Source organism: Anomaloglossus baeobatrachus, chromosome 6, assembly GCF_048569485.1.
Source record: "Anomaloglossus baeobatrachus isolate aAnoBae1 chromosome 6, aAnoBae1.hap1, whole genome shotgun sequence".
Classification (NCBI taxonomy): domain Eukaryota; kingdom Metazoa; phylum Chordata; class Amphibia; order Anura; family Aromobatidae; genus Anomaloglossus; species Anomaloglossus baeobatrachus.
Genome location: NC_134358.1, coordinates 432,992,676 through 433,019,615, shown reverse-complemented (window position 1 = coordinate 433,019,615; position 26,940 = coordinate 432,992,676). Strand labels below are relative to the sequence as shown.

The following is a 26,940-nucleotide window of genomic DNA, read 5'->3' as shown; positions in this document are numbered from 1 at the left end:
CATTACGCAGCCCAGTAAGTGACACATCGCTGGAATCAGGATCTCTGCCCTTACAGTATGCTGCTCTCAGATGGGGTGACAAAAACCTGGTGACAGATTCCGGTTAAGGGTTTAAACTGTGGTAATAAATAATATTTTTATTTCTAATGCACCATTATTTGCCACAGCACTTTACAATTTAGAGCAACAATATTCATCAACTTAAAGAAGCACGCCCATTAAAATCTGTATTATTAAAAAAAAATAAAAAATTATATCTATATATGAATAAAATAGGAGTGCCACCACATCTGATCAATGCTCCATAGGCTGTCATTGTAAATGAGACTTCCAACTTGCGCATAGAGCATTGAATGAGCCGGCAGGTCCCGTTTGTTGTGATATCACTGAGAAGAGCAGAAGAGAGCGATGGTAGGTTAATATATCATTAAATTCACACTACATTACACACACACACACACACATACACACATACACACATACACACATACACACATACACACATACATATATATATATATATATATATATATATATATATATATATATATACTAGAAGGTGGCCCGATTCTACGCATCGGGTATTCTAGAATTTACGTATTGTGTAGTTCATGTATGATTTTTGTTATATATATATATAGATGTTGTTGTGTGTAGTTACCAAGTGTTTGTGTAGGGCGCTGTACATGTTCTGAGTGTCGCGGGGGGTGAGAGCGGTGTTGTATGTGTGTTGCGTGTGTTGCGTTGTTTGTGGAGCGCTGTGTGTCTGTAGCGTTGTGTGTGTGTGTGTGTGTTGTGCGGTTTGTGTGTGTGTGGTGTGTTTTGGGGGGAGGTATGTTTTGAGCAATGTGTGTGTTGTGCAGTATGTGCGTATATTTGTGTGTGCAGCGTTGTCTGTGTGGGTGTCTGTGTAGGGCGTTGTTTGTGATTCCTAGTGTGTGTGTGTTGTGCAGTGCGCGTGTGTGTGTGTGTTGGGGGGAGGTGTGCACCTCCCATCGTGCTCCACCCGCCATGCTGCGCACTTGCAAACGTGCTCCATCCGCCATGCTGCGCACTCCTAAACGTGCTCCATCCGCCATGCTGCGCACTCCCAAACGTGGTCCATCCGCCATGCTGCGCACTTCTAAACGTGCTCCATCCGCCATGCTGCGCACTCCCAAACGTGCTCCATCCGCCATACTGCGCACTCCCGATCGTGCACCATCCGGCATGCTGCGCACTCCCAAACGTGCTCCATCCGCCATGCTGCGCACTCCCAAACGTGCTCCATCCGCCATGCTGCGCATTCTCAAACGTGCTCCATCCGCCATGCTGCGCATTCTCAAACGTGCTCCATCCGCCATGCTGCGCACTCCCAAACGTGCTCCAGTGCGCAGTATGGCGGATGGAGCACGTTTGGGAGTGCGCAGCATGGCGGATGGAGCACGTTTGGGAGTGCGCAGCATGGCGGATGGACCACGTTTGGGAGTGCGCAGCATGGCGGATGGACCACGTTTGGGAGTGCGCAGCATGGGGGATGCAGCACGATGGGGAGTGCGCAGTATGGCGGATGGAGCACGTTTGCTCAGCCTCTCTCCTTCCAGCCTCCCTCAGCATCAGCCTCCCCTCCTCAGCCTTCCTGAGGATCAGCCTCTCTCGTCCCAGCCTCCTTCCTCCCAGCCTTCCCATCCCAGCCTCCTTCCTCCCAGCCTTCCCATCCCAGCCTCCTTCAGCATCAGCATTCCCCTCTTCCCCATGATCAGCCTCTCTGCTCCCAGCCTCCTCCAGCACGGCCTGGTCCTCTGCCGACACTCACACACCCGATCGCATACACTCACACACACCCGATCGCATCCACTCACACACACCCGATCGCATCCACTCACACACACCCGATCGCATCCACTCACACACACCCGATCGCATCCACTCACACACACCCGATCGCATCCACTCACACACACCCGATCGCATCCACTCACACACACCCGATCGCATCCACTCACACACACAGACACTGACGATATCGCACTTACGCGCTCATACTCACAACATCCGGGGATATCACATGCTTCTGGCCATGTGATCCTCCGTCAGGTCCTGGAAGATCACAACAGCACATTTTCGCCGCCGAGAAGCAAGCGATATCCCAGGATGTTGTGAGTATGTGGATGCGATGTGAGGTGTGTGTGAGGTGTGTGTGAGGTGTGTGTAAGAGTGAGTGTGAGTGTGATCTGATGTGTGTGTATGTTTGTGTGTGTGCGTGTGGATCTTCTGGCGCAGCAGGACCTTGATGGGCTTGATACCAACGTATCCACACCACTCCCACCACTGCCGTGCGAGCGGGGGCCGGGGGGGGAGGGTGGGGGGGGAGGGAGTACAGTACTCACCTCCGTGACAGCGCTTGTAACCATGCGAGCATGGTTAGCAACGTATCCACACCAGTCCTGTGCGAGCGTGGGCGGGGGCGGGGGGGGAGGGGGGGGGGTGGGCAGGGAGTACCGTACTCACCTCCGTGACAGCCGTGTCAGTTCGAGAAATGCGCGGGAGGAGGGAGGGGGTGGGGCCAGAGCTAACGTGCATTGCGTGAGGGGGGCGGGGCGTGGCGTGGCCGAATTGCCAATGCCTGCAGGGTGCCGGGGCGAGAGGCCAATCTGTGGGGGGGGCGGAGCCTGGGCGAGCGGCTGGCCAATCCGTGTGGGGGCGCAGCGGCCAATCCGTGTGGGGGGGCGGGGCCATGGCGAGCCCAGCGGCCAATCAGCTTTGTGTCACCGTAAGGACACAATTTTGGAGCATGACAGACAGACAGACAGATAGACAGACAGACAGACAGACAGACAGACAGACAGACAGAATAAGGCAATTATATATATAGATATATAGCCAGCACATAATCCCAACTTCACTAACATCCCAAACTGTACTTTTTAATAAAACTAGAGATTTTTGGCAAAAAATTGCAATCTTTTGAGCTACCCCGCCACGTCACGGCAACTCTCATGGGACAGTCCTACTCTAAAATAATTTATTTAAAATGTGTCGTATGGCCTCACATATTTAAAAAAGTAGAACTGTTCATAGCAGCACTTACCTGGTACTTTTCAATCCCGTACCTATGACTAAATCATGGCTGTGGGTGGGACTGAAAAGCATCAGGTAACCTTTATTGAATTGGTCGGTGGTTGACCCCCACCTTGCCATGCACACTAATATGTTTTCTACCGGTCGGATTTTGACAATTGGTGGCTGTTCACATTCAGTCATCAGGCCCTGTCCACAGGCTATTCATTTCATGCAGCATTTGCTTGGGCCTGTCCCACCCACAGCCATGATTCAGTCATAAATACGGGACTGAAAAGCACCAGGTAATTGTTGCTATGAACAGTTCTACTTTTTTAAATATGTGAGGCCATACGGCACATTTTAAATAAATTATTTTAGAGTAGGACTGTCCCATAGAGATTTGCTGTGACGTGGCGGGGTAACTCAAAAGATTGCAATTTTTTGCCAAAAATCTCTAGTTTTATTAAAAAGTACAGTTTGGAATTTTAGTGCAGTGCACATTATGTGCTGGCTCTCCTGTTTTATTCTTTATATAAATATATATATATATATATATATATATATATATATATATATATATATATATATATATATACATACACATACATATATATATATATATATATATATACATATACATATATGTAATGTACTGTGAATTTATTGATATATTAACCTACCATCACTCTCGCACGGTGGCTCAGTGGTTAGCACTGCAGTCTTGCAGCGCTGGGGTCCTGGGTTCAAATCCCACCAAGGACACCATCTGCAAGGAGTTTGTATGTTCTCCCCGTGTTTGTGTGGGTTTCCTCCGGGTACTCCGGTTTTCTCCCAAAAACATACAGATAGTGACTCTATATTGTGAGCCCCAATGGGGACAGCGTTGCCAATGTATGTAAAGCGCTGTGGAATTAATAGCGCTATATAAATGAATAAATATTATTATTATTATTATATAGTCTGCTCTTCTCAGTGATATCACAACAAACGGGACCTGCCGGCTCATTCAATGCACTATGCGCGAGTTGGAAGTCTCATTTACAAAGACAGCCTATGGAGCATTGATCAGATGCTACATAGACCAACACTGGAAAAGTCACTTTGGGGTCAGAGCGCAGTGTGATACAGAGCAGTCTGCAGAGCGGTGACGTCACTGAGAAGAGCGGCGCTGGACATTGGGGAGAGCAGCAATGTAGAATCATTGAGGAAATAGGGGCAACACAAAAGTTAATGATAAAATGTTTATCATGCTTGGACCAGTCTTCAATATAATAAATAGGGCATTCAAATAACACTGCATGAACCAGACATAACCCAGTACAGTAATGGTACAGATATAAATCGCTTCAGTTTACATGAAGGGTATGGGAACCGCTGGTATAATGGACCAGATTCTGAGGAAAATTTGGGAAAAACAGGGAATAGTTACACGAATGAAAATAATTGATATGGCAGAGTGGTAGAAAGAGACAATAAAGGAGATGGCAGTGCAGAGCTATGGAGTGCTTTGTGGGTGTTATAGCGGATTGGCAACCAATGCAATGACTGGTACAGTGTGAAGGCATCAGTGTAGTGGCTGGACAGAAATAGGATTCCAGCTGCTGCATTCAGAGTGGATTACAGGTGAGTAAAGCAAGAGGGATATCGATTACTAGTAAGGTGTAGTAGGACAGAAGAGCATGAATAAGAGTGACCCTAAGACTTTTTGCAGTCTTTTTAATTATCTAGGCTCCTATTGCAGTGATTACTAGGATGTGGGGTTATGAGGTTACAAAGCCAATTTCCACAGAAACAGCAGCTCATCTTGAATTGTACCAACTTAGGGTCAGCTTGGTGCACTTGAATTTTCAAAGTAAGCCAAACAGGTGACTGCTGGGACCAGTGACTGTGCTACATTGCTGACTTGTTTTTTTAATTTTAGAATGCAACATGGAAAGTGTCGCCCACTCCATACAGGAACACTGGAGCAGTGAAGCTGGCCGAAAACAGCGGAGTGACCAGCTTCAGAGCAAACCTTACAGGCCATGTAGCAACCTTTGTAAGTGTGAGCTCTTAGGTTATGTGCGCACGTACCGTTCTGCCCTGCAGAAATTTCTGCAGCGATTTGAACAGCACATGTGCGCTTCAAATCGCTGCAGAAAGAGTCCGTAATGAAAAAAAAAGCCGATTCCATGCGCTCTGAGTGCAGCCCCTCTCATAGACAGAGCGGGGGCTGCAGGCAGAGCGCAGGAAAGAAGTGACATGTCACTTCTTAGAACGCGCGCTTCGGGCAGCAGCCAAAGCGCTGTGCTCTAATACGCCACGTGCGCACGGCCCCTGCACAATCTCCATAAATTGTGCTGGGGACACAGGACGCATGCAGTTACGCTGCGGTGCAGATCGCAGCGTAACTGCATGCAAATACGCTACGTGCGCACATAGCCTTACACTAGGAGACCACCTGCACTAATGTGACCCGTAACCACACAGGTAACTACAGAATTAAAAAGCCCTATTTTTTGAGAATGGAGATGAATTTTAACAAGTAAATTGCAAAGTTGCTAGTTTTTACAAGAACTTAACTATTTACACACATGAGACAATCCCTTCAAAATGGAATTGGTAAGATTAATCCTCCCAGACCACATGTATGGAAATGCAAGTCTTTGAAAGCTAAATTGACAACTTTATATGTTCTGCTTCTGCATTCCCAAGAAATCAGCTATATATTTCCAGTGCAGATGAGACTTTACATATTATTGGCATGACAGGGTATGTCAAGAGCTTCTGCCTCCTGAGGCCTCGTCCATCTACTTTAGCGTGATTCATAGCTCACTGTCTGACGTCAGGCATCCAATAAGGAAATCAGGGACCTTTCTTTCAGGCAAGGTAAAAAAATATGGTGATTAATGGTCAAAATTCCAAAACTCCACTGTATGTTTGTGTGTACGAAGGTCCCAGGGAAGCCCTACACAAGTACTTAGAGTACCTGACATAAACGAGTTATGACTATATATAACAATATTAGCTGAACACATGGAATTGAAATAAATGGAATTTAAGTAACAGGAGAGAACAATAAGTACTATGTGGAAAAGGTGAAATGTATAGGGGACATATGCTTAATCAAAAACATTTTCCAAACTATCATTCAGTTAAAACGGACTCAATGTATTTAGTCTGTAAATCCAAAACAAGCACTAATGCTTAAAGTGCACCAATCACCAGGATTTTCATATATAACCTAAAGTCAGTGCTATACCGGCACTATCAGGCCGATTCTATACATACCTGCAGTGGTCAGCTCGGATGTATAGGTTTTAAAACACAAACAAGTAAAGTTTGTAAAATGAGCAGCTTTTTGATTGGCGGCAGCTGCTGATCAGCTGTTAGTTGGGGTGGGTATTCATAGTGATTACCGCCTCCCTGCCTGACCATCCTCACCCTGTTATTTATGCTAATTACACTATAGAAAGTTGGGCTATAAATTATGGTGCCTAGAAGGACCTGGGCTGACGTCATACCCATGTGACCTGAAGGGGCGGGGCCTCAGCCAACAGAAAAATAATGTTGCTTTTTGGTATCAGTTATGGCTGAGGCCCCGCCCCTTCTGGTCACATGGGTATGACATCAGCATAGGTCGTTATAGCCAGCATGATTCATAGTCACAACCATTAGTAAAATGTCTCTAGAATGGAAATAGGATAAATAACAGATAGGGGGAGGAACAACAGGCGGGGGGGCGGGAATCACTATTAAACCCCACACCAGCTATTGGCTGATCGGCAGCTGCTGTCACTCAAAAAACTCTTCATTTTACAAGCTTTACTTGCTTGGGTTTGAAAACCTATACATCCGAGCTGACAACTGACAAAGATATGTATAGGATCAGAGTGATAGCCCCAGTATAGCACTGGCTTTAGCTTATATTGGAAAATCCTGGTGATTGGTGTGCTTTAAGATGGTTGAATCTACTATAAATATTGGCAATTTGATTAATAAGGAGATATCACGGTAGTGGCATATTGATACATGATACACTGTTCAGCAAAAAGCCATTTTTAACATTGAAGCAATGCTTGCTTATACAGTGAAACCTCGGTTTACTAGTAACTTGGTGTGCGAGTATTTCGCTTTGCTGTACGAGCAAATACTCACCGCGCACACTTTCGGTTCTGTACTTTTACCGCGCTCTGACCCGCTCTTGCAGTCCATACAAACACACACATTATGCTCACCTTACCTTCCGTTCCCTCGCCGGCCTCTTGGTTCTTGAAGTTTGCCGGTACAGGATATGTATCAGGTAACCATCGCGACGATGGAGGAACTTCGGCTGTCAGCCGCTTCTCAAAGGCAGCGCGCTGACCAATCAGAGGCAAGCGGCTCCTGGCTTTGACGTCAGCGCGCTGGCAGCGGAAGCTCCGGTATCGGTCACGATGGTTATCCGATATACACATCCTGTACCGGTGGACTACAAAAACCATGAGGCCGGTGAGGCAACGGAAGGTAAGAGGAGCACCTCTATCCTAAAGAAGAAAATCTTGATTGAAACGTGCGTTGGGCTGGTTTGAGGACTTTTTTCCTGAGACTGACAGCCTTTGCCACCTTCAGCGGTAAATCTGCTTTGGAAATACTCCAATTAATGTTGGATATTTATCCACCTTTCCAGGGACTCTAATTATGTATACCACGCAATATGTATTGATAATAGGTTGTCATGGTTTTTTTTTTTTAAACATTGAGAGATATATATATATATTTTGTACAAAAGCATAATCTACCATACTGAAGTGGAAACTGACAGAGAACACCAAATGAGTGTAGGATATAATATTTTATAGTCCCGTTTGCCTCAATGATGTCTGGAGAACGTCCCAATTCCATTTTTCAAGGATTCAGACAGGAGAAAACGAGGCATGAAACCAGCATTAGTGCTCGCTCACTTTACGTCAGGATATGTACAACTAAACCAGAACACAACACTTGCTAGTGCCCTACATATGGATCAGGCAACATAACGAGAAGGCACTACTGATTTCCACTGCATGAAAAAATATTAACCCCTTAACGACCATGTGCGGTAAAATTACATCCAGCGGTCATAGTGTTAATGTCCCCTGGCTGCTCCAAGCAGCCAAGGGAGTTCAGCGCACATCTTAGCTTTTTACAGCTGACATGTGTAGCTGCCAGGCACAAGTGGAATTGTGTTCCGCCCATGCCTTTTAACTCCTTAAATGGCACTGTCAATAAGTGACAGCGCCATTATAACCAAGATCGTGCTGAAAATTTACACACAGGCCGATACCGGAAGTCACGTGACTTCCTGTAGTTGTCATGGCAGGACAGGGCAATGTGATGACTCCTGTGCTCACATGACTAAGGTCTTGTAAACAAACAGCCGAGTACTGGCTGTTACAAGAGATGACCATTTCTTCCGGTCTGAGCGATGGTGCTCTGATCGGGAGAAATGAATGAGTGATCATACTGTTGTTATAGTCCCATAGGGGACCTAGTAAAATAAAAAGAAAAAAAAAAATTAAAAGAAAAAAAAAACTAAAAAGTTCAAATCACCCCCCTTTCTCCCCATTGAAAATTAAAGGGTTAAGAAAATAAAAAATACACACACATTTGGTATCACCGCGTTCAGAAATGCCTGATCCATCAAAATATAAAATCTGATCGGTAAATGGCTTAGTGGCAAAAAATGTTTAAAAATGCCAACATTACGTTTTTTGGTCGCCACAAATTTTGCACAAAATGCAATAACATGATCAAAATGTAGCATCTGTGCAAAAATGGTACCATTAAAAACGTCAGCTCAAGACACAAAAAATAAGCCATCACTGAGCCATAGTTCCCAAAAAATGGGAACGCTACGGGTAGTGGAAAATGGCGCAAAACGTACGGCACTTTTTTCTGACAAACTTCTCATTTTTTTTTTAAACCCCTTAGATAAAAGTAAAACTATTTATGTTTGGTGTCTACGAACTCGCACCGACCTGAGGTGTCACATCAACACATCAGTTTTACCATATAGTGAACACCGTGAATAAAATATCTCAAAAACAATAGTGCAATCGCAGTTTTTTTGCACTTGGAATTTTTTTGCCGTTTTCCAGTACACTATATGGTAAAACTCTTAGTTTAATTTAAAAGTACAGCTCATTCTGCAAAAAATTAGCTCTCATATGTCCATACTGATTGCAAAATAAAAAAAGGTACGTCTCTCAAAAAAAGAATGGCGAAAAAAATGCAGCAGCAAAATCAGTCGGTCGTAAAGAGGTTAACTGATGGTATAAATTAGAAAACACAAAAGAATACCTCACCCATGATGGAAACCCATTAACCTACCTGGTTCCCAGGGCTTTATAGGCCACGGCTCATCTTTTAGAGGACAAAGTTTGCTTGCGGTCATTTTTTTGTATTCCTCTGAATTCATCTGTTTCATATATTCTTTATTTTGTTCGGAGAGATGTTCATCCCACCAGGTATGAATGCTGCTATATCGGACTATCAGGACACTGGTCGGGCAGCTGTGGAGATTTAGGAAAAGAATTAACACCAAAGATAAGGATTCAAGCATAGTACACATAGGGCTCGTTCAGACGAACATACTAAATGTCCATGTGCGGTCTGTCTACAAAACTGACAGCGTATGAACATCACACTGACCAACGAAAGCCATTGTGGTAGTTTACATCAACGTGTTTACACACGCATCTATGGTCTGAACATAAAAACAAATCACAGCACTCACTACTTTGATCCATATTCTAAATCAGACTTGCCCATCATAAGTAAATGGGTGCGTATAAAAGAACACATATGACAATCATCGAGCTTATATTACACAGTTACATAGGTTGAAAAAAGACCTAGGTCCATCTAGATCAACCTTCCTCCACCAGTTCTACATTTTGTGCCCAAGTCATTTATAACCAACAATGTTGTGTACTGAGGAAATCATCCAGCCCTTTTTTAAAAGCTGTTATAGTATCTGCCATTACTACCTCTTGTGGTAGAACATTCCACAGTCTGACCGCTCTAACTGTAAAGAACCCTTTCCTATTTAGCTGCCGGAATCGCTTTTCTTCCACTCGCAGTGAGTGCCCCCTGGTCCTTAGTATTGTCTTTGGAAGAAATAAGTCATGTGCCAGTGCTTTATATTGACCATACGTGTATTTATACATATAAATGAGATCTCCTCTGAGACGTCTTTTTTCTAAGCTAAACATATTTAACTTTTCCAACCTCTCATCATTCCTTAAGGTAGTCTAGTTAGCTGCCCTTGAACTGACTCCAACTTCTTAATATCCTTTTTACAATGTGGAGCCCAAAACTGGATCCCATATTCCAGATGTGGCCTTACAAGTAATTTATAGAGGGGTAACAATACATTGGGATCACGGGATCTAATCTCTCTTTTTATACACCCTAAAATCTTGTTTGCTTTAGCAGCTGCTGCTTGACATTGAGTGCTGCTGCTCAGCTTATTTGTAATGAAAATACCCAAGTCCTTCTCCTGTTCTGTAGTCCCGAGTTTACTTCCATTTAATGTATACGCAGCTATAGGATTACTCCGTCCTAGGTGCATTACTTTACTTACTTTACATTTATCAACATTAAATCTTATTTGCCAAGTATCTGCCCATTCTGACATCTTATCCAGATCTTTTTCTAAAATTGTACTATCAAGTTCAGTTTTTAATATCCTACAAAGTTTGGTGTCATCAGTAAAGACTGATACTTTAGGCTATGTGCGCACAGTGCGTTTTTCGTGGCGTTTTTGCGCGTTTTTCGGGTGCGTTTTTGGCCTCAAAACTGCAGGACTTTGCTTCCCCAGCAAAGTCTATGAGTTTTCATTTTTGCTGTCCGCACACATCTGTTTTTTTTACCTGCGTTTTTGAGTTAAAAAAAAATGGACATGTCAGTTCTTTCCTGCGTTTTTCTGCGTTTTCCCCCCATGCAATGCATTGGAAAAACGCAGCAAAACGCAGAGATCAAAAACGCAGCAAAACGCAGCCAAAAACGCACCAAATCGCGGCAAAAACGCATGCGTTTTTTGATGCGTTCTTTCGACGCATGTGCGTTTTTGTGCGTTTTTAGCGGCCAAAAACGCACAAAAACGCAGCGTCAAAAAGACGCAGTGTGCGAACCTAACCTTACTATCAATCCCATCCACAAGGTCATTAATAGAGAGATTAAAAAGAATCAGTCCTAGCACAGAACCCTGTGCGTGGTACTCCCATGTTGATGACATATTCTAAATAACGATGACCAAGCACTACCGTGCTCGGATCTCATAACGAGCAGTCACTTGGATCGGCGCAACTTGAGTATAACAGAAGTCAATGGGGAACTTAAGCATTTTTTAGGAAGCGCTTCCAGAAAAATGCTTGAGTTCCCCACTGACTTCCTTTATACTAAGGTACTCGAATTGCTCCCGCCCGGGCATCAGACTACTCGTTCCGAGTACACAGCACCCGAGCATGGCAGTGCTCACTCATCCCTATTCCTAAGAACAGGACCTCAATATAAATGGAGAGGACAGCCTCTTAAAGTCCAAATTGACCCACAGAAGTGCAGCTATGAAATGCAACAGCATTTCTATGTGAAATAAGAGCATACTACTCATTTCTATAGCACATTGTTTTCCAGTGTTGGGGGATCTGATGCAGATTTTGACATGGGATCAAATAGGTGTGAACAAGCATCAAGGGACACAGCGGCAATCACAATTATGGCAGCACATTGGGGGTAATAGCTGCCACAAAGTGACTGTGTAACGACTGGCTGGCTTATAACACTGCAATGCATCAGCCCCGTGAGATCTGCTCAATGGACGAACATCAATGATGGACATACAATGTAGGGTGCATGCATGACAACAGTGTGTGTGTTTTATATATATATATATATATATATATATATATATATATATATATATATATATATATATATATATATATATATATTACATACACACACACAGTCACGTGATGCAGACACAGCACTGTGTACAGAGCCATGCCGCCTACAACTCACCAGTCATTCAGAGCATGGTTCCTGCCCAGCGCCGTGCACCGAGCAGACAGCAGCCTCCAGCCCAGCCGCGCTGCCGCCATGTCGGCTCTTTCTTGTGATGGGTACAGGGATTACCGGCACAAGAATCTCGTCCTTTGCGGCGACATGAGAAAGTCACCAGTGTTTTCCTGTCCGTCACTCTATTCCTCCGCCCGGAAACACGACGCTCGGGAAGCAAGGTTCCGTCTGCGCGGTAGTTTTGATGTTCTCCTGCCTCCTCCGTACAGGTGACTAAAAATTGTGTAAAAAGATCAATAAATAAAGGCAGAGTGTAAAAGTACCAAGGAAATAGCAATGATATTATCAATAATAGAACCACTCTGTACAATAATAGCACCAGGGGCGTAACTAGAGTTTGCTAAATTTGGACCCGGGCCACCCTCCACACCGACACTTAGAGTACGGGATAATGACGCTGACACTTGGCTCTTACGCTCAGCACCCAGATTTCCCATGATCTGAAATCCCTCTATCAGCACCCAGCTTTCCTATGTTCTGATATCCATCTTGTCCACGGCACCCAGCTTCCCCATGCTCTGCTATACATCTTTCCCTCAGCACCCAGCTTTCCCATATCAGAGCATGGGAAAGCTGGGTGCTGAGAGAAGATGTATACCAGAGCATGGGAAAGCTGGGTGCTGAGGGAAAGAGCCTTTTTTCCTCAGCACAAAACATTTCCATCCCATGCTTGTATCTATGTCCCCCTCGTATATAGTTCTCCAAATACTATAATGGCCCCACATAGCTTTCCATATAGTATAAAGGGTCCCACATAACCCTTCATATATTAGAATGCACCTACATAGTCCTCCATGTATTATAATTCACCCCATAGTTCTCCATATTTTATACTGCACCACATAGTCCTCCATATATTATAATGTAGCCCCCATAGTCCCATATGTATTATAATGCAACCCCATAAATCATCATATTGTATTATGCAGCCCCATACTCCTCCATGTATAATGCACCCCTATATTCCATGTATAAGGTGTCCTTCATTTTGTATTATGCAGCCCTATAGACCTCCATGTATAATGCACCCCTACAGTCCATTTATAAGTTGTCCTTCATGTTTATTATGCAGTCCCAGTATCATGCAGCCAGCCCCCCCAGGGCATTCATGTGTCATGCAGCAAGCCCCCCCCATAGCCTCCATTTGTCATGCAGCCAACCCCCCCCAAGGCCTCCATGTGCCATGCAGCCAGCCGCGCCAGGGCCTCCATTTATCATGCAGCCAGCCCCTTCAGAGCCTCCATGTGTCATGCAGCCAGCCCCTCCAGGGCCTCCATGTGTCATGCAGCCAGCCCCCCTAGGGCCTCCATGTGTCATGCAGCCAGCCCCCCCAGGGCCTCCATTTATCATGCAGCCAGCCCCCCCAGGGCCTGTATGTGTTATGCTATACAAGGATAAGGCTGCACATCAAACATAGATAATAGTATAATGCCTCAAGCATATGGAAAAATATTTGAATATACAATGAAAAATGCTACTTGCTAATTTGAACAAGGAAATCCTGAAAACATGCACTGTTGGTGTGCCTTGAGGACTGGAGTTGGGAACTTCTGATTTACAGGTTAGTGTTATGCAGGTATCTCATAGACGCCTGTGCCATTACTAACCTATGGTTTAGTAGCAGCTGTGCGCTGCTATTAACCCCTTATTACCCCGATTGCCACTGCTCCAGGGCAATTGAAAAGAGCCGCTATTGCATCGGGATTGTCACATCTAATAGATGCGGCAATACTGGGTGGCTGTGGGCTGAGACTACCAGCCCCCAGCCAGCTTTATCATGGCTGGGGATTAAAATTATGGGGGAGTGCACGTCGTTTTTTTGTTAATTATTTATTTAAATAATAATAATAATAAAAAAAAAAAAAGCCGCAGCACGAACACAGCCGCGCATACTTCTGACTGGAACGTGCATGTGTTTCTGTGTACATGCACAATGATGCTCAGAGAGCGCCGGCTGATGTAATGTCAGACTTGTGCGAGTCTGACAGCGCATCGCCGGCACAACCGTGCACACTTCTGACAGGAACGTGCATGTGTTTCTGTGTACATGCACGCTCATGTTCAGAGAGCGGCAGGCTGTGCCGGCTGATGTCATGTCAGACTTGTACGAGTCTGACAGCGCATCACCGGCACAGCTGCACACTTCTGACAGGAACATGCCAGTGTTTCTGTGTACATGCACGCTCATGCTCAGAGATCGGCAGGCTGTGTCGGGTGATGTCTGTGGAGACACGGGGCTCAGTGGGTGCTCTCATCCACTAAAACCCGCCGCCTTTAGAAAGACAGCGTGGCTCAGGGCTCATCCCAACTGAACGCCAGCCTCCTTAACCGTGGGCGTAACACTACTCAGACAACACAGGGTGAGGGAATCACAATAATTAGACTTTATTGGATCCCCAAACAATTAACGGCACATAACACATAACCAGCAAAACACACAAATGTAACAGGCAACAGAGTCTCACCCTTCCGCTGGCTCACCAGGGATTCAGAATGTTCATGACTCACAGGTTCCAGGGCTACTTACTCCAATCCAGCAGCACCCCGCTTTCGGCGGGCACCCACCATGACTGGAATAGGGCTGTGGAGTCGGAGTCGGAGTCGTGGAGTCGGAGTCGGAGTCGGAGCTCATTTTGGTGGAGTCGGAGTCGGAGTCGGTATAAAATGCACCGACTCCGACTCCTAAAATATATAATAAATTGGGGACAGGAGTGCAATGCAGAATGTGCTGAATATTTTACTAAATAATAACATTTAGTATAATGCTTATATTTAAGTGAAAAATTTATTGTAGTACAATGTGAACATCAGACATTTAATTGTTTTTATGATACAATAATCAAGATATTTGGATAGAACATAAAATATTTATTGGAATACAACTTTAGAACACAAAAAACTAATAAATTGTAAATATGTAAAATATATATATATATATATATATATATACAGTGTATACACACACACAAGATATATATGTAATCTACTGTATATTACATAGTGTATTACATATTTACAATTTATTACAGTTTTTTGTGTTCTAAAGTTGTATTCCAATAAATATATTTTATGTTCTATCCAAATATCTTGATTATTGTATCATAAAAATTATTAAATGTCTGATGTTCACATACACATATTCATGTACTACAATAAATTTTTCACCTAACTATAAGCAATATATGTAGGAGTCGGAGTCGGAGCCGGAGTCGGAGTCGGAGCCGGAGTCGGAGTCGGTGCAAGAGAATTTGAGGAGTCGGAGTCGGAGTCGAAGGTTTGGCTTACCGACTCCACAGCCCTGGGAATATCGCCAGATTTAGGAAGCTGGCTGAGGTCTGCAAAGTCTGTAACAGGTGACTGAACTGTCCCAACCTGAGTGTCCTCCTTAGGTAGTCCTGGTATGATGATACAATCCTGGCAGTCGGGGTCGAAATCCCTAGGCTGTGGATATGGTCTGCAACCGGAACCGGAGTCCCTAGATTGAAGCCATAAGATATCCTGATCCTCTAGTCAGCTCCGAAGAGCTTAGACTGGATCCATCAGCATCCATCAACAACCTGGTGGCTTAAAGAAGTCCTTTTTATAGCCACAGCCTTCCACTTGGATACACTGCGTCCTCGTCGGATTGGTTGGACAAGATCGCCTCTCCCATTGGATGAATCTCAAGCTGCATGGATAATGTTCATTTAAATGGTGTGCATAGAAAGACTGCGGATATCTACATGACGTCTGCAAGTCACAGACTCGACAATGGCTACTAAGGTAATTACATTAGCAATACACAACTACAATACAATGATTACTGGAAAGGGTCTGGAGAAACAATAGATAAGCAAACATGACTTAGCACACATAAGAACAATACGTCTGGCTGAATGTTAAGAAACTTTAACCCATGAGAGGCATTGGGTGTCCATGTCGTCACATTCCTCCCCCTTCTTAATATTAGCCAGGCATGATAGGCTTCCGATCATCCTTCTCATCTTGACGGCATTGTCCTTTTTAATGGTGAGGTCAGCAACAGAGGCTTGCATCTATACACCTCCCCCTGATTACCTCCCCCAAGTTGAGCAGACATATTGCAGACAATAACTAAGGTGGGGTCCATGAGTTGGGCTTGCATACATTTCTTACTATCAATCTTACCCCAGTCAATAGCCACAGTGTGGTTAGGCTTACTCACGGTTCTTGGCTCAGAAGTGGATGCTGGAGACTGGGAATGTGAATTATCCTTGGAAAAGATGTTAGAAAGATCCACATCAGGGTTCTGCTTGGCTTGGAAGTGGGTGATGGCTGCTTCAAACTGACTGGATAGTCTTTGTTCTAGGTCATTCTCCAAAATGACTGGTGTGACCAGGTAATCCCCAAGCCCCACTTTCATTTCCCTCTGAGTGGTATCCGAAACAACAGGCTTGGTGGGGCCATCTATGAACCCCACTTCAACTTCCTCCTGGCTAGTCCCCGAAACGACAGGTGTGGGGAGGCTGTCCATAAACTCCATATGAACCTCTTCCTGGTCAGACCCCAAAGTAACTGGTGTGGGGACGGTGTCCATAAGCTCCACATCAGCCTTGCTCTGGTCAGTCTCCACAATGACAGGTATAGGGAGACTGTTCACAAGTCCCACATCGATCGCTTCCTGGTTAGTTCCCAAAATACCAGGGGTGGGGATGCTGTTCATAAGCTCCACATCAGTCTTGCTCTGGTCAGTCTCCACAATGACCGGTATGGGGAGGCTGTTCACAATTCCCACCTCGACCTCTCCCTGGTCGGTCCTTAGGTCCAACTGCACACATGCCAGAGGGACGTCTGAGCGCTGGCCCTCAGCCAGGGAGATGGATAATTGGGAATCTGGTAAATGGTCTTCTGGGGAAACAATAACTGGGCTTACCAGAGTGATGGTAGATCCAATGTCTCGAAGTCCCTGAGCCTGTATATCACCGACCTTGACCGTCTGGATGTGGGGATGGAAGTTGGCTGGTGTACGGTGTGCGGCCTGCCGTAGGGTGTGGACTGGATAAACCACTTCCTCAGCTATTGGTATTTCTTGGGAGTAGCATTCTTCAGGTCTCGGTTCATCTCGGCATATGTTGACTGGTTGGAGTGGTAGACGGGCTCCAAGCATGCGGCCTCTTTGTTTTGGTGCAGCTTCTGCTGGGTAGCGGGACCATCCTTCTCGAGCGGCTGGTGTTAGCAGTACGGCAGCTGGAATCCCATAAACATATTCCAGAACCCAAGCCCTCTCTTCTCTTGAGGATCTAGGCCCCAATGCATCCAACAACACTGTGGCTTGGGCCATTTTGGACAAAGTTGATTCCCGATTGTCACTAGATCCATGATGTGGCACATAGTTTAAATCCTCTGAGTCAATATCGGTGGGATCCTCATCGTCCTTTGCATCATTCTGGGCATCCCAACGGACTAATTTCTGGATCAAGTCCGACCGAGTCTCAGCATTCCAGTAGATAATCTTTCGCCTCTGGCACAGATCCTGTAGCATCCATTTACTGCTGCGGTCGAAACTCCTCTCTGGTCCTCGTCCCATGGCTGAGCTGGTGGGGTTGGACATGGCAGCGTCCGAAACCTGAATGCCTCCCCTATGGCCTGCTGGGTATGCTTATGTGCCTCCCTGGTTGTTGAGCCCTGGAAGGTATCCGCGAACACCAGTCCTCTGCAGCTCTCCTGGGTAAACCAGGCTGAGTAGTATCCCACTGCTGCCACCAATTGTGGAGACACGGGGCTCAGTGGGTGCTCTCGTCCACTGAAACCCGCCGCCTTTAGAAAGACAGCGTGGCTCAGGGCTCATCCCAACTGAACGCCGGCCTCCTTAACCGTGGGCGTAACACTACTCAGACAACACAGGGTGAGGGAACCACAATAATTAGACTTTATTGGATCCCCAAAAAATTAACACACATACAGTTAGGTCCAGAAATATTTGGACAGTGACACAAGTTTTGTTATTTTAGCTGTTTACAAAAACATGTTCAGAAATACAATTATATATATAATAACGGCTGAAAGTGCACACTCCCAGCTGCAGTATGAGAGTTGTCACATCCAAATCGGAGAAAGGGTTTAGGAATCATAGCTCTGTAATGCATAGCCTCCTCTTTTTCAAGGGACCAAAAGTAATTGGACAAGGGACTCTAAGGGCTGCAATTAACTCTGAAGGCGTCTCCCTCATTAACCTGTAATCAATGAAGTAGTTAAAAGGTCTGGGGTTGATTACAGGTGTGTGGTTTTGCATTTGGAAGCTGTTGCTGTGACCAGACAACATGCGGTCTAAGGAACTCTCAATTGAGGTGAAGCAGAACATCCTGAGGCTGAAAAAAAAGAAAAAATCCATCAGAGAGATAGCAGACATGGTTGGAGTAGCAAAATCAACAGTCGGGTACAATCTGAGAAAAAAGGAATTGACTGGTGAGCTTGGGAACTCAAAAAGGCCTGGGCGTCCACAGATGACAACAGTGGTGGATGATCGCCGCATACTTTCTTTGGTGAAGAAGAACCCGTTCACAACATCAACTGAAGTCCAGAACACTGTCAGTGAAGTAGGTGTATCTGTCTCTAAGTCAACAGTAAAGAGAAGACTCCATGAAAGTAAATACAAAGGGTTCACATCTAGATGCAAACCATTCATCAATTCCAAAAATAGACAGGCCAGAGTTAAATTTGCTGAAAAACATCTCATGAAGCCAGCTCAGTTCTGGAAAAGTATTCTATGGACAGATGAGACAAAGATCAACCTGTACCAGAATGATGGGAAGAAAAAAGTTTGGAGAAGAAAGGGAATGGCACATGATCCAAGGCACACCACATCCTCTGTAAAACATGGTGGAGGCAACGTGATGGCATGGGCATGCATGGCTTTCAATGGCACTGGGTCACTTGTGTTTATTGATGACATAACAGCAGACAAGAGTAGCCGGATGAATTCTGAAGTGTACCAGGATATACTTTCAGCCCAGATTCAGCCAAATGCCGCAGAGTTGATCGGACGGTGCTTCATAGTACAGATGGACAATGACCCCAAGCATACAGCCAAAGCTACCCAGGAGTTCATGAGTGCAAAAAAGTGGAACATTCTGCATTGGCCAAGTCAATCACCAGATCTTAACCCAATTGAGCATGCATTTCACTTGCTCAAATCCAGACTTAAGACGGAAAGACCCACAAACAAGCAAGACCTGAAGGCTGCGGCTGTAAAGGCCTGGCAAAGCATTAAGAAGGAGGAAACCCAGCGTTTGGTGATGTCCATGGGTTCCAGACTTAAGGCAGTGATTGCCTCCAAAGGATTCGCAACAAAATATTGAAAATAAAAATATTTTGTTTGGGTTTGGTTTATTTGTCCAATTACTTTTGACCTCCTAAAATGTGGAGTGTTTGTAAAGAAATGTGTACAATTCCTACAATTTCTATCAGATATTTTTGATCAAACCTTCAAATTAAACGTTACAATCTGCACTTGAATTCTGTTGTAGAGGTTTAATTTCAAATCCAATGTGGTGGCATGCAGAGCCCAACTCGCGAAAATTGTGTCACTGTCCAAATATTTCTGGACCTTACTGTAACACATAACCAGCAAAACACAAATGTAACAGGCAACAGAGTCTCACCCTTCCGCTGGCTCACCAGGGATTTAGAATGTCCATGCCTCAGAGCTTCCAGGGCCACTTACTCCAATCCAGCAGCACCCCGCTTTTGGCGGGCACCCACCGAGAAAGGAATAGCGCCAGATTTAGGAAGCTGTGTGAGGTCTGCAAAGTCTGTAACAGGTGACTGAACTGTCCCAACCTGAGTGTCCTCCTTAGGTAGTCCTGGTATGATGTTACAATCCTGGAAGCCGGAGTCGAAATCCCTAGGCTGTGGATATGGTCTCCAACCGGAACCGGAGTCCCTAGTTTCAAGCCATAAGATATCCTGATCCTCTAGTCAGCTCCTGAGAGCTTAGACTGGATCCATCAGCATCCATTACAACCTGGTGGCTTAAGGAAGTCCTTTTTATAGCCACAGCCTTCCACTTGGATACACTGCGCCCTCATCGGATTGGTTGGACAAGATCGCCTCTCCCATTGGATGAATCTCAAGCTGCATTTAAATGGTGTGCATAGAAAGTGTTACGGGGGGCTGTCTGATAATAACCGAAAGGAGTATCAGACAGTCAGGGTCCACCGTGCAAAGACTTTGCTGCAGACTATGGCAGAGTGCAATACCTCTGTTAACTCACAGAAGGATATAATAAGTAAGTAAAGCAATTCCTCCCTTACTTGGAGGGTGTGTGGAATGATCTCTGTTAATAATCACAGAGACAAAGGCAATGTGTGCGAAATGGCACCTACCTAGGTCCGCTCTTCTAGTGGTGCAAAAGAGACGAACAGCAGCGTAAGCCGCACAAAGCTCCTACCTGCGTTCGCTCCACTAGTGTGCGAGGACACGAACCACTAGATATGGCACCTGCCTAGGTCCGCTCTTCTAGTGGTGCAAAAGAGACGAACAGCAGCATAAGCCACACAAAGCTCCTACCTCTGTTCGCTCCCCTAGTGTGCGAGGATACGAACAACTGCCAGACGCAGTATAAGGAACGTTACCCTAGCGGCAACGTCCACCTACGAGTAGAATCACAAGGCCCAGCCAGACCATGTGCCTCAGGCACCTGCCTATGTCCGCTCCCCTAAGAGGTAAGGATACGGACAGCAGCCGAAGCTGTAAGGTATAAGAACGCTACCCTGCCGGTAGCGCTCACCTAGCATAGACAGAGGAATGCCTAGAGGAACGCGCACAGAGCGTCTACTCATATGCATGAACCAAGAGGACTGAGCACCATGCGGCGTGTGTCAGGGTCTTATATAGACTCTGTGCCTCATCCAAGATGGAGGACACCAGAGCCAATCTGCTGCCAGAACGACAGGAGTGACGTCATGCTGGCTTATCACCGAGCAAGACGTCACAAGCACATGACCAGCGACCAATCGGCATAGAAGGTGTCAGAGACATGTGACCTCGTGTCAGCGATGATGTCACCCGCACATGTGCAATGGCTCCAAGATTGGACTTAGTCTCCGGCGCTCGCACATGTGCAGTAGCAAGAAATCTGGACTTAGTCTCCAGCGCTCGCACATGTGCAGTAGCAAGAAATCTGGACATAGTCTCCAGTGCTCGCAGCAACCGTAACAGTACCTCCCCCTCAAGGGCCCCCCTCCCGGCGACGCAGGTAATCGGCAACTAAGTCGGGAGCATGGACAGCCTCCTCAGGCTCCCAAGAGCGATGTTCCGGGCCATGGCCCTCCAAATCTATCAAGAAGAACCTGCGCCCTCTAACCATCTTAGAACCAACTATGGCTCGTACCTCATAGCTAGAGCGAGAGGAATCAGAGGCAGGAGAGTGCACTTCACGAGCGTGAGGTAAAATAGCCGGCTTTAGCAGTGAGACATGGAATTTGTCATGAATCCTAAGATGGACAGGCAACTTCAATTGATAGACTACAGGATTTACCTGTCGAAGAACCTCATAAGGACCCAGGAAGCGAGGAGCAAATTTGACAGAGCTCACTCTAAGTCTCACGTGTTTTGCAGAGAGCCACACAAAGTCCCCTGGAGAAAAGACAGGAGCCGGGCGACGAAACCGATCGGACACCGTCTTCATACGGTCCTTAGCTGCTTGGATCGAGTCTTGAGTCCTATCCCAAACCTCTCTGGCATTAGTTGCCCAGTCGGCCACAAGAGGAGGAGGTGCAGCAGCGGGAAACGGTACCGGTACCCTAGGGTGTTGCCCATTATTGAGTACGAACGGTGTCTGCCCAGTGGCCTCAGCCAGCGAATTGTTAAGGGCAAATTCTGCCCAGGGTAGGAGGGAGGACCAGTTATCGTGGTTCTCAGCAACAAAGTGTCGAAGGTATATAATCATAGATTGATTGGTACGTTCAACCAAACCATTAGTCTCCGGATGGTATGCCGAAGAGAGATTCAACTCAATTTGCAGAAGGCTACAAAGATCTCGCCAGAAACGGGAAGTAAATTGCGGGCCTCTATCACAAATGATACGATCTGGCATCCCGTGAAGCCTAAAGACATGCTTGAGGAATAGTTTGGCTAGTACCCTGGAAGATGGGATTCTCGATAACGGTACGAGATGAACCATCCGGGAGAAATGGTCCGTAATGACCCACACAAATCTATGTCCCTGTGAACATGGAAGATCACCCACAAAGTCCATGCCTACCACCTCCCATGGTCTATCTGGCACTGGTAAAGGATGCAAGAGCCCAGCCGGTCTCTGCCGTAATGGACGGTTGCGAGCACACGAGTAGCAGGAACCGACATATCTCTTGACGTGGCTGGCTAAGTGTGGCCACCAATACCACCTCTCCAGTAACTCTCGTGTCCGCCTAATACCAAAATGCCCACCCACCTTTGAGGTGTGGGCCCATGACAGTATATCATTCTGTCGATCAGGCGGAACAAAGGTCTTGCCCGGTGGGATTTGGTCTAACGTCACAGGAGAGAGCGTATGAAAAACCCTGGAGGGAAGGATAAGACGAGGTTCGTCAATCTCTTCCTGGGTAGAAAGCATAGAGCGAGACAGGGCGTCTGCCTTGTTATTCTTACTCCCAGACAGATAGTTGATGGAGAAGTGAAAGCGGGAGAAAAACAAGGACCAGCGGGCTTGGCGAGGATTCAGACGCTGAGCGGTTTGTAAGTACGTCAGATTCTTATGGTCTGTATAGACCTGGAAAGGATGTTTCGCTCCTTCCAGCAAGTGACGCCACTCCTCCAAGGCTAATCTCAAGGCGAGCAGTTCCCTATCCCCAATGGTATAGTTTCTCTCTGCCGGTGAAAAGGTTTTAGCAAAGAAGAAACACGGCCTTTTTCTACCTGCACCGTTCTTTTGATACAAGACCGCACCAGCACCCACTGAAGAGGCATCAACCTCTAAGAGGAAGGGCTTATTCTCATCGGGTCTTTGAAGAACGGGAGCAGTTGAAAAGTGTCTTTTTACTGCCTCAAAAGCCTGAGATGTCTCAGTAGACCAGGCTTTGGGATTAGCACCTTTCTTAGTCAAGGCCACCAAAGGGGCCACCAAAGTAGAAAAATGGGGTATGAACTGCCTGTAATAATTTATGAATCCTAAGAAGCGTTGCACCGCCTTCAAGGAATGAGGTTCGGACCATTGCAGGACAGCAGAGAGCTTCGCAGGATCCATAGCCAGACCCTCTTGTGAGATAATGTAACCCAAAAAAGGCAATGAGGACTGCTCGAATACACATTTCTCGAGTTTAGCAAACAATGAGTGCTCCCTTAAACGAGAAAGGACACGAACGACATCCTGACGATGAGTCTCCAGATCAGGAGAAAAAATCAGGATGTCGTCCAGATGCACCACTACTGAGGATAACAGTAAATCCCTGAACACATCGTTTATGAAGTCCTGAAATACTGCGGGTGCATTACATAACCCAAAAGGCATGACGAGGTATTCATAGTGACCGTCTCGGGTGTTAAAAGCGGTCTTCCATTCGTCACCCTTTCGAATTCGTACCAAGTTATACGCACCCCGCAGATCCAACTTCGTAAAAACTTGAGCTCCTCTCAGTCTGTCAAAGAGCTCCGAAATTAAAGGTAATGGGTATTTGTTCTTTATTGTGATTGCGTTGAGACCCCTGTAATCTATGCAGGGACGCAAATCACCCTCTTTCTTCCGAACAAAGAAAAACCCAGCTCCCGCGGGAGAGACAGACTTACGAATGAACCCCTTCTCTAAACTCTCTCTTATATAGGTCGACATGGCCTCCGACTCAGGTATCGACAGGGGGTAAACCCTGCCTTTAGGTGGAACCGAACCTGGGATAAGGTCTATGGCACAGTCATACGGCCTATGGGGTGGAAGAACCTCAGCACCCTGTTTGGAGAACACGTCAGCGAAATCCAAATAGGGTGTAGGTATGGGAGAGAGATCAGTTGATGCAACCGCAACGACCTTAGGTGGTAAGGGAAGACATCGGGACTGACATTTCGAACCCCAACTAATAATGCTGTCAGACTCCCAGTCAATGTGAGGAGCATGAGTCCGAAGCCATGGAAGACCCAGAAGGACGTCGTCTATACCCTCAGGCAAAACAAGAAAAGAAATCTCCTCTATGTGACCCTGAGACAGGGAAAGGCGCAAGGGAACTGTCCTCAATGTAATGGAGTCAGACAACATAGTTCCATTAACAACACGGACAGGAATAGGCGCCTCTAACATGATAGAGGGAATATTGTGTCCCTTTACAAATCCTGAGGACACAAAAATCCCGTCAGCTCCGGAATCCACAAAAGCCATAATAGGCCATGTATTCTCAGATAACGAGAGCTGACCTGGGATACAACACTTAGAGGGTGCAGAAGACGTCTCTAGTAACCCCCCTCTAATGGTTACTAGGCCAGGGAGTTTCCCTGACGACTAGGACACTTGTTGGCATAGTGCCCAGCCTGACGACATACGTAACATATAGGAGGACCAGACTTGCGTAGTCTGGAGAACGTATGACCTAACTCCATAGGAGTGGGAGATGTTTCAGATGCTGAGGAAGATGGTAGTGGACCCTCAACAACTGGAATAGCCCGATGCTTAGGGAGTGAGGAAGAGACCTCGAGTCTACATTCCTTATGGCGTACATCGATCCTCGTTGCTACTGTGATCAAGTCCTCCAGAGAAGCAGGGACCTCACGAGTAGCAAGGGCATCCTTGACATAGCCTGCCAACCCTCTCCAGAAGATAGGAATCAACACCTTCTCTGGCCAATCTAGTTCTGCCACCAGAGTTCTAAAAGCAATGGCATAAGAACTAGTGGATAACGAACCCTGAGATAGATCTAACAGTCTCAGAGCCGCATCATGGGTAACCTGCGGACCCATGAATACCGCCTTAAGAGCATCAAGAAAGTCTTGATGTCTCAGAGTAACCACATCAGAGCGCTCCCATAGGGGAGTCGCCCATTCTAAGGCTTTGTCCTGAAGTAAGGAGATGATAAAGCCTACTCTGGACCTCTCCGTAGAGAAGCGAGAAGAGTTGACCTCTAGGTGTATCTGACACTGACTAATGAAACCACGACATGATCTGGCATCGCCAGAATATCTGTTTGGCAGAGCAAGTCGAGGATCATGTGCAGATGTCACCATGGTCTGAGGTTTATCCTCTATACTCTTGAGCCGTGACTCAAGTACTTGTATGTAACGGTGTAACTGCTGATATTCTGCCATAACTGCCAGACCCTTGGCTCAGTCCTAATGTTACGGGGGGCTGTCTGATATTAACCGAAAGGAGTATCAGACAGTCAGGGTCCACCTTGCAAAGACTTTGCTGCAGACTATGGCAGAGTGCAATACCTCTGTTAACTCACAGAAGGATATAATAAGTAAGTAAAGCAATTCCTCCCTTACTTGGAGGGTGTGTGGAATGATCTCTGTTAATAATCACAGAGACAAAGGCAATGTGTGCGAAATGGCACCTACCTAGGTCCGCTCTTCTAGTGGTGCAAAAGAGACGAACAGCAGCGTAAGCCGCACAAAGCTCCTACCTGCGTTCGCTCCACTAGTGTGCGAGGACACGAACCACTAGATATGGCACCTGCCTAGGTCCGCTCTTCTAGTGGTGCAAAAGAGACGAACAGCAGCATAAGCCGCACAAAGCTCCTACCTCTGTTCGCTCCCCTAGTGTGCGAGGATACGAACAACTGCCAGACGCAGTATAAGGAACGTTACCCTAGCGGCAACGTCCACCTACGAGTAGAATCACAAGGCCCAGCCAGACCATGTGCCTCAGGCACCTGCCTATGTCCGCTCCCCTAAGAGGTAAGGATACGAACAGCAGCCGAAGCTGTAAGGTATAAGAACGCTACCCTGCCGGTAGCGCTCACCTAGCATAGACAGAGGAATGCCTAGAGGAACGCGCACAGAGCGTCTACTCATATGCATGAACCAAGAGGACTGAGCACCATGCGGCGTGTGTCAGGGACTTATATAGACTCTGTGCCTCATCCAAGATGGAGGACACCAGAGCCAATCCGCTGCCAGAACGACAGGAGTGACGTCATGCTGGCCTATCACCGAGCAAGACGTCACAAGCACATGACCAGCGACCAATCGGCATAGAAGGTGTCAGAGACATGTGACCTCGTGTCAGCGATGATGTCACCCGCACATGTGCAATGGCTCCAAGATTGGACTTAGTCTCCGGCGCTCGCACATGTGCAGTAGCAAGAAATCTGGACTTAGTCTCCAGCGCTCGCACATGTGCAGTAGCAAGAAATCTGGACTTAGTCTCCAGCGCTCGCACATGTGCTGTAGCAAGAAATCTGGACTTAGTCTCCAGCGCTCGCACATGTGCAGTAGCAAGAAATCTGGACATAGTCTCCAGTGCTCGCAGCAACCGTAACAGAAAGACTGCGGATATCTACATGAAGTCTGCAAGTCACAGACTTGACAATGGCTACTAAGGTAATTACATTAGCAATACACAACTACAATACAATGATTACTGGAAAGGATCTGGAGAAACAATAGATAAGCAAACATGAGTTAGCACACATAAGAACAATACGTCTGGCTGAATGTTAAGAAACTTTAACCCATGAGAGGCATTGGGTGTCCATGTCGTCACAATGTCATGTCAGACTTGTACGAGTCTGACATCTCATCACCGGCACAGCCGCGCACACTTCTGACAGGAGCGTGCATGTGTTTCTGTGTACATGCACACTCATGTTCAGAGAGCGCAGGCAGTGCCGGCTGATGTTTTGTCAGACTTGTATGAGTCTGAAAGCACATCACCGGCAC

The 26,940-nt window shown here is 46.2% G+C and overlaps 1 protein-coding gene across 1 annotated transcript in view; it reads right to left on the bottom strand.

Moving 5' to 3' along the window:
* The window catches only part of MRPL3 (mitochondrial ribosomal protein L3), a 157,097-nt gene extending 144,829 nt beyond the window's left edge, over positions 1-12,268 (bottom strand). The window contains exons 1-2 of the mRNA XM_075316633.1: positions 12,067-12,268; positions 9,373-9,554 (exon numbers count right to left, since the gene is read on the bottom strand). Coding sequence (XP_075172748.1) covers positions 9,373-9,554; positions 12,067-12,146 — 262 coding nt within the window. The 5' untranslated portion in view covers positions 12,147-12,268. The remainder of the gene's footprint in view (positions 1-9,372; positions 9,555-12,066) is intronic.
* Positions 12,269-26,940: the final 14,672 nt, after the last annotated feature.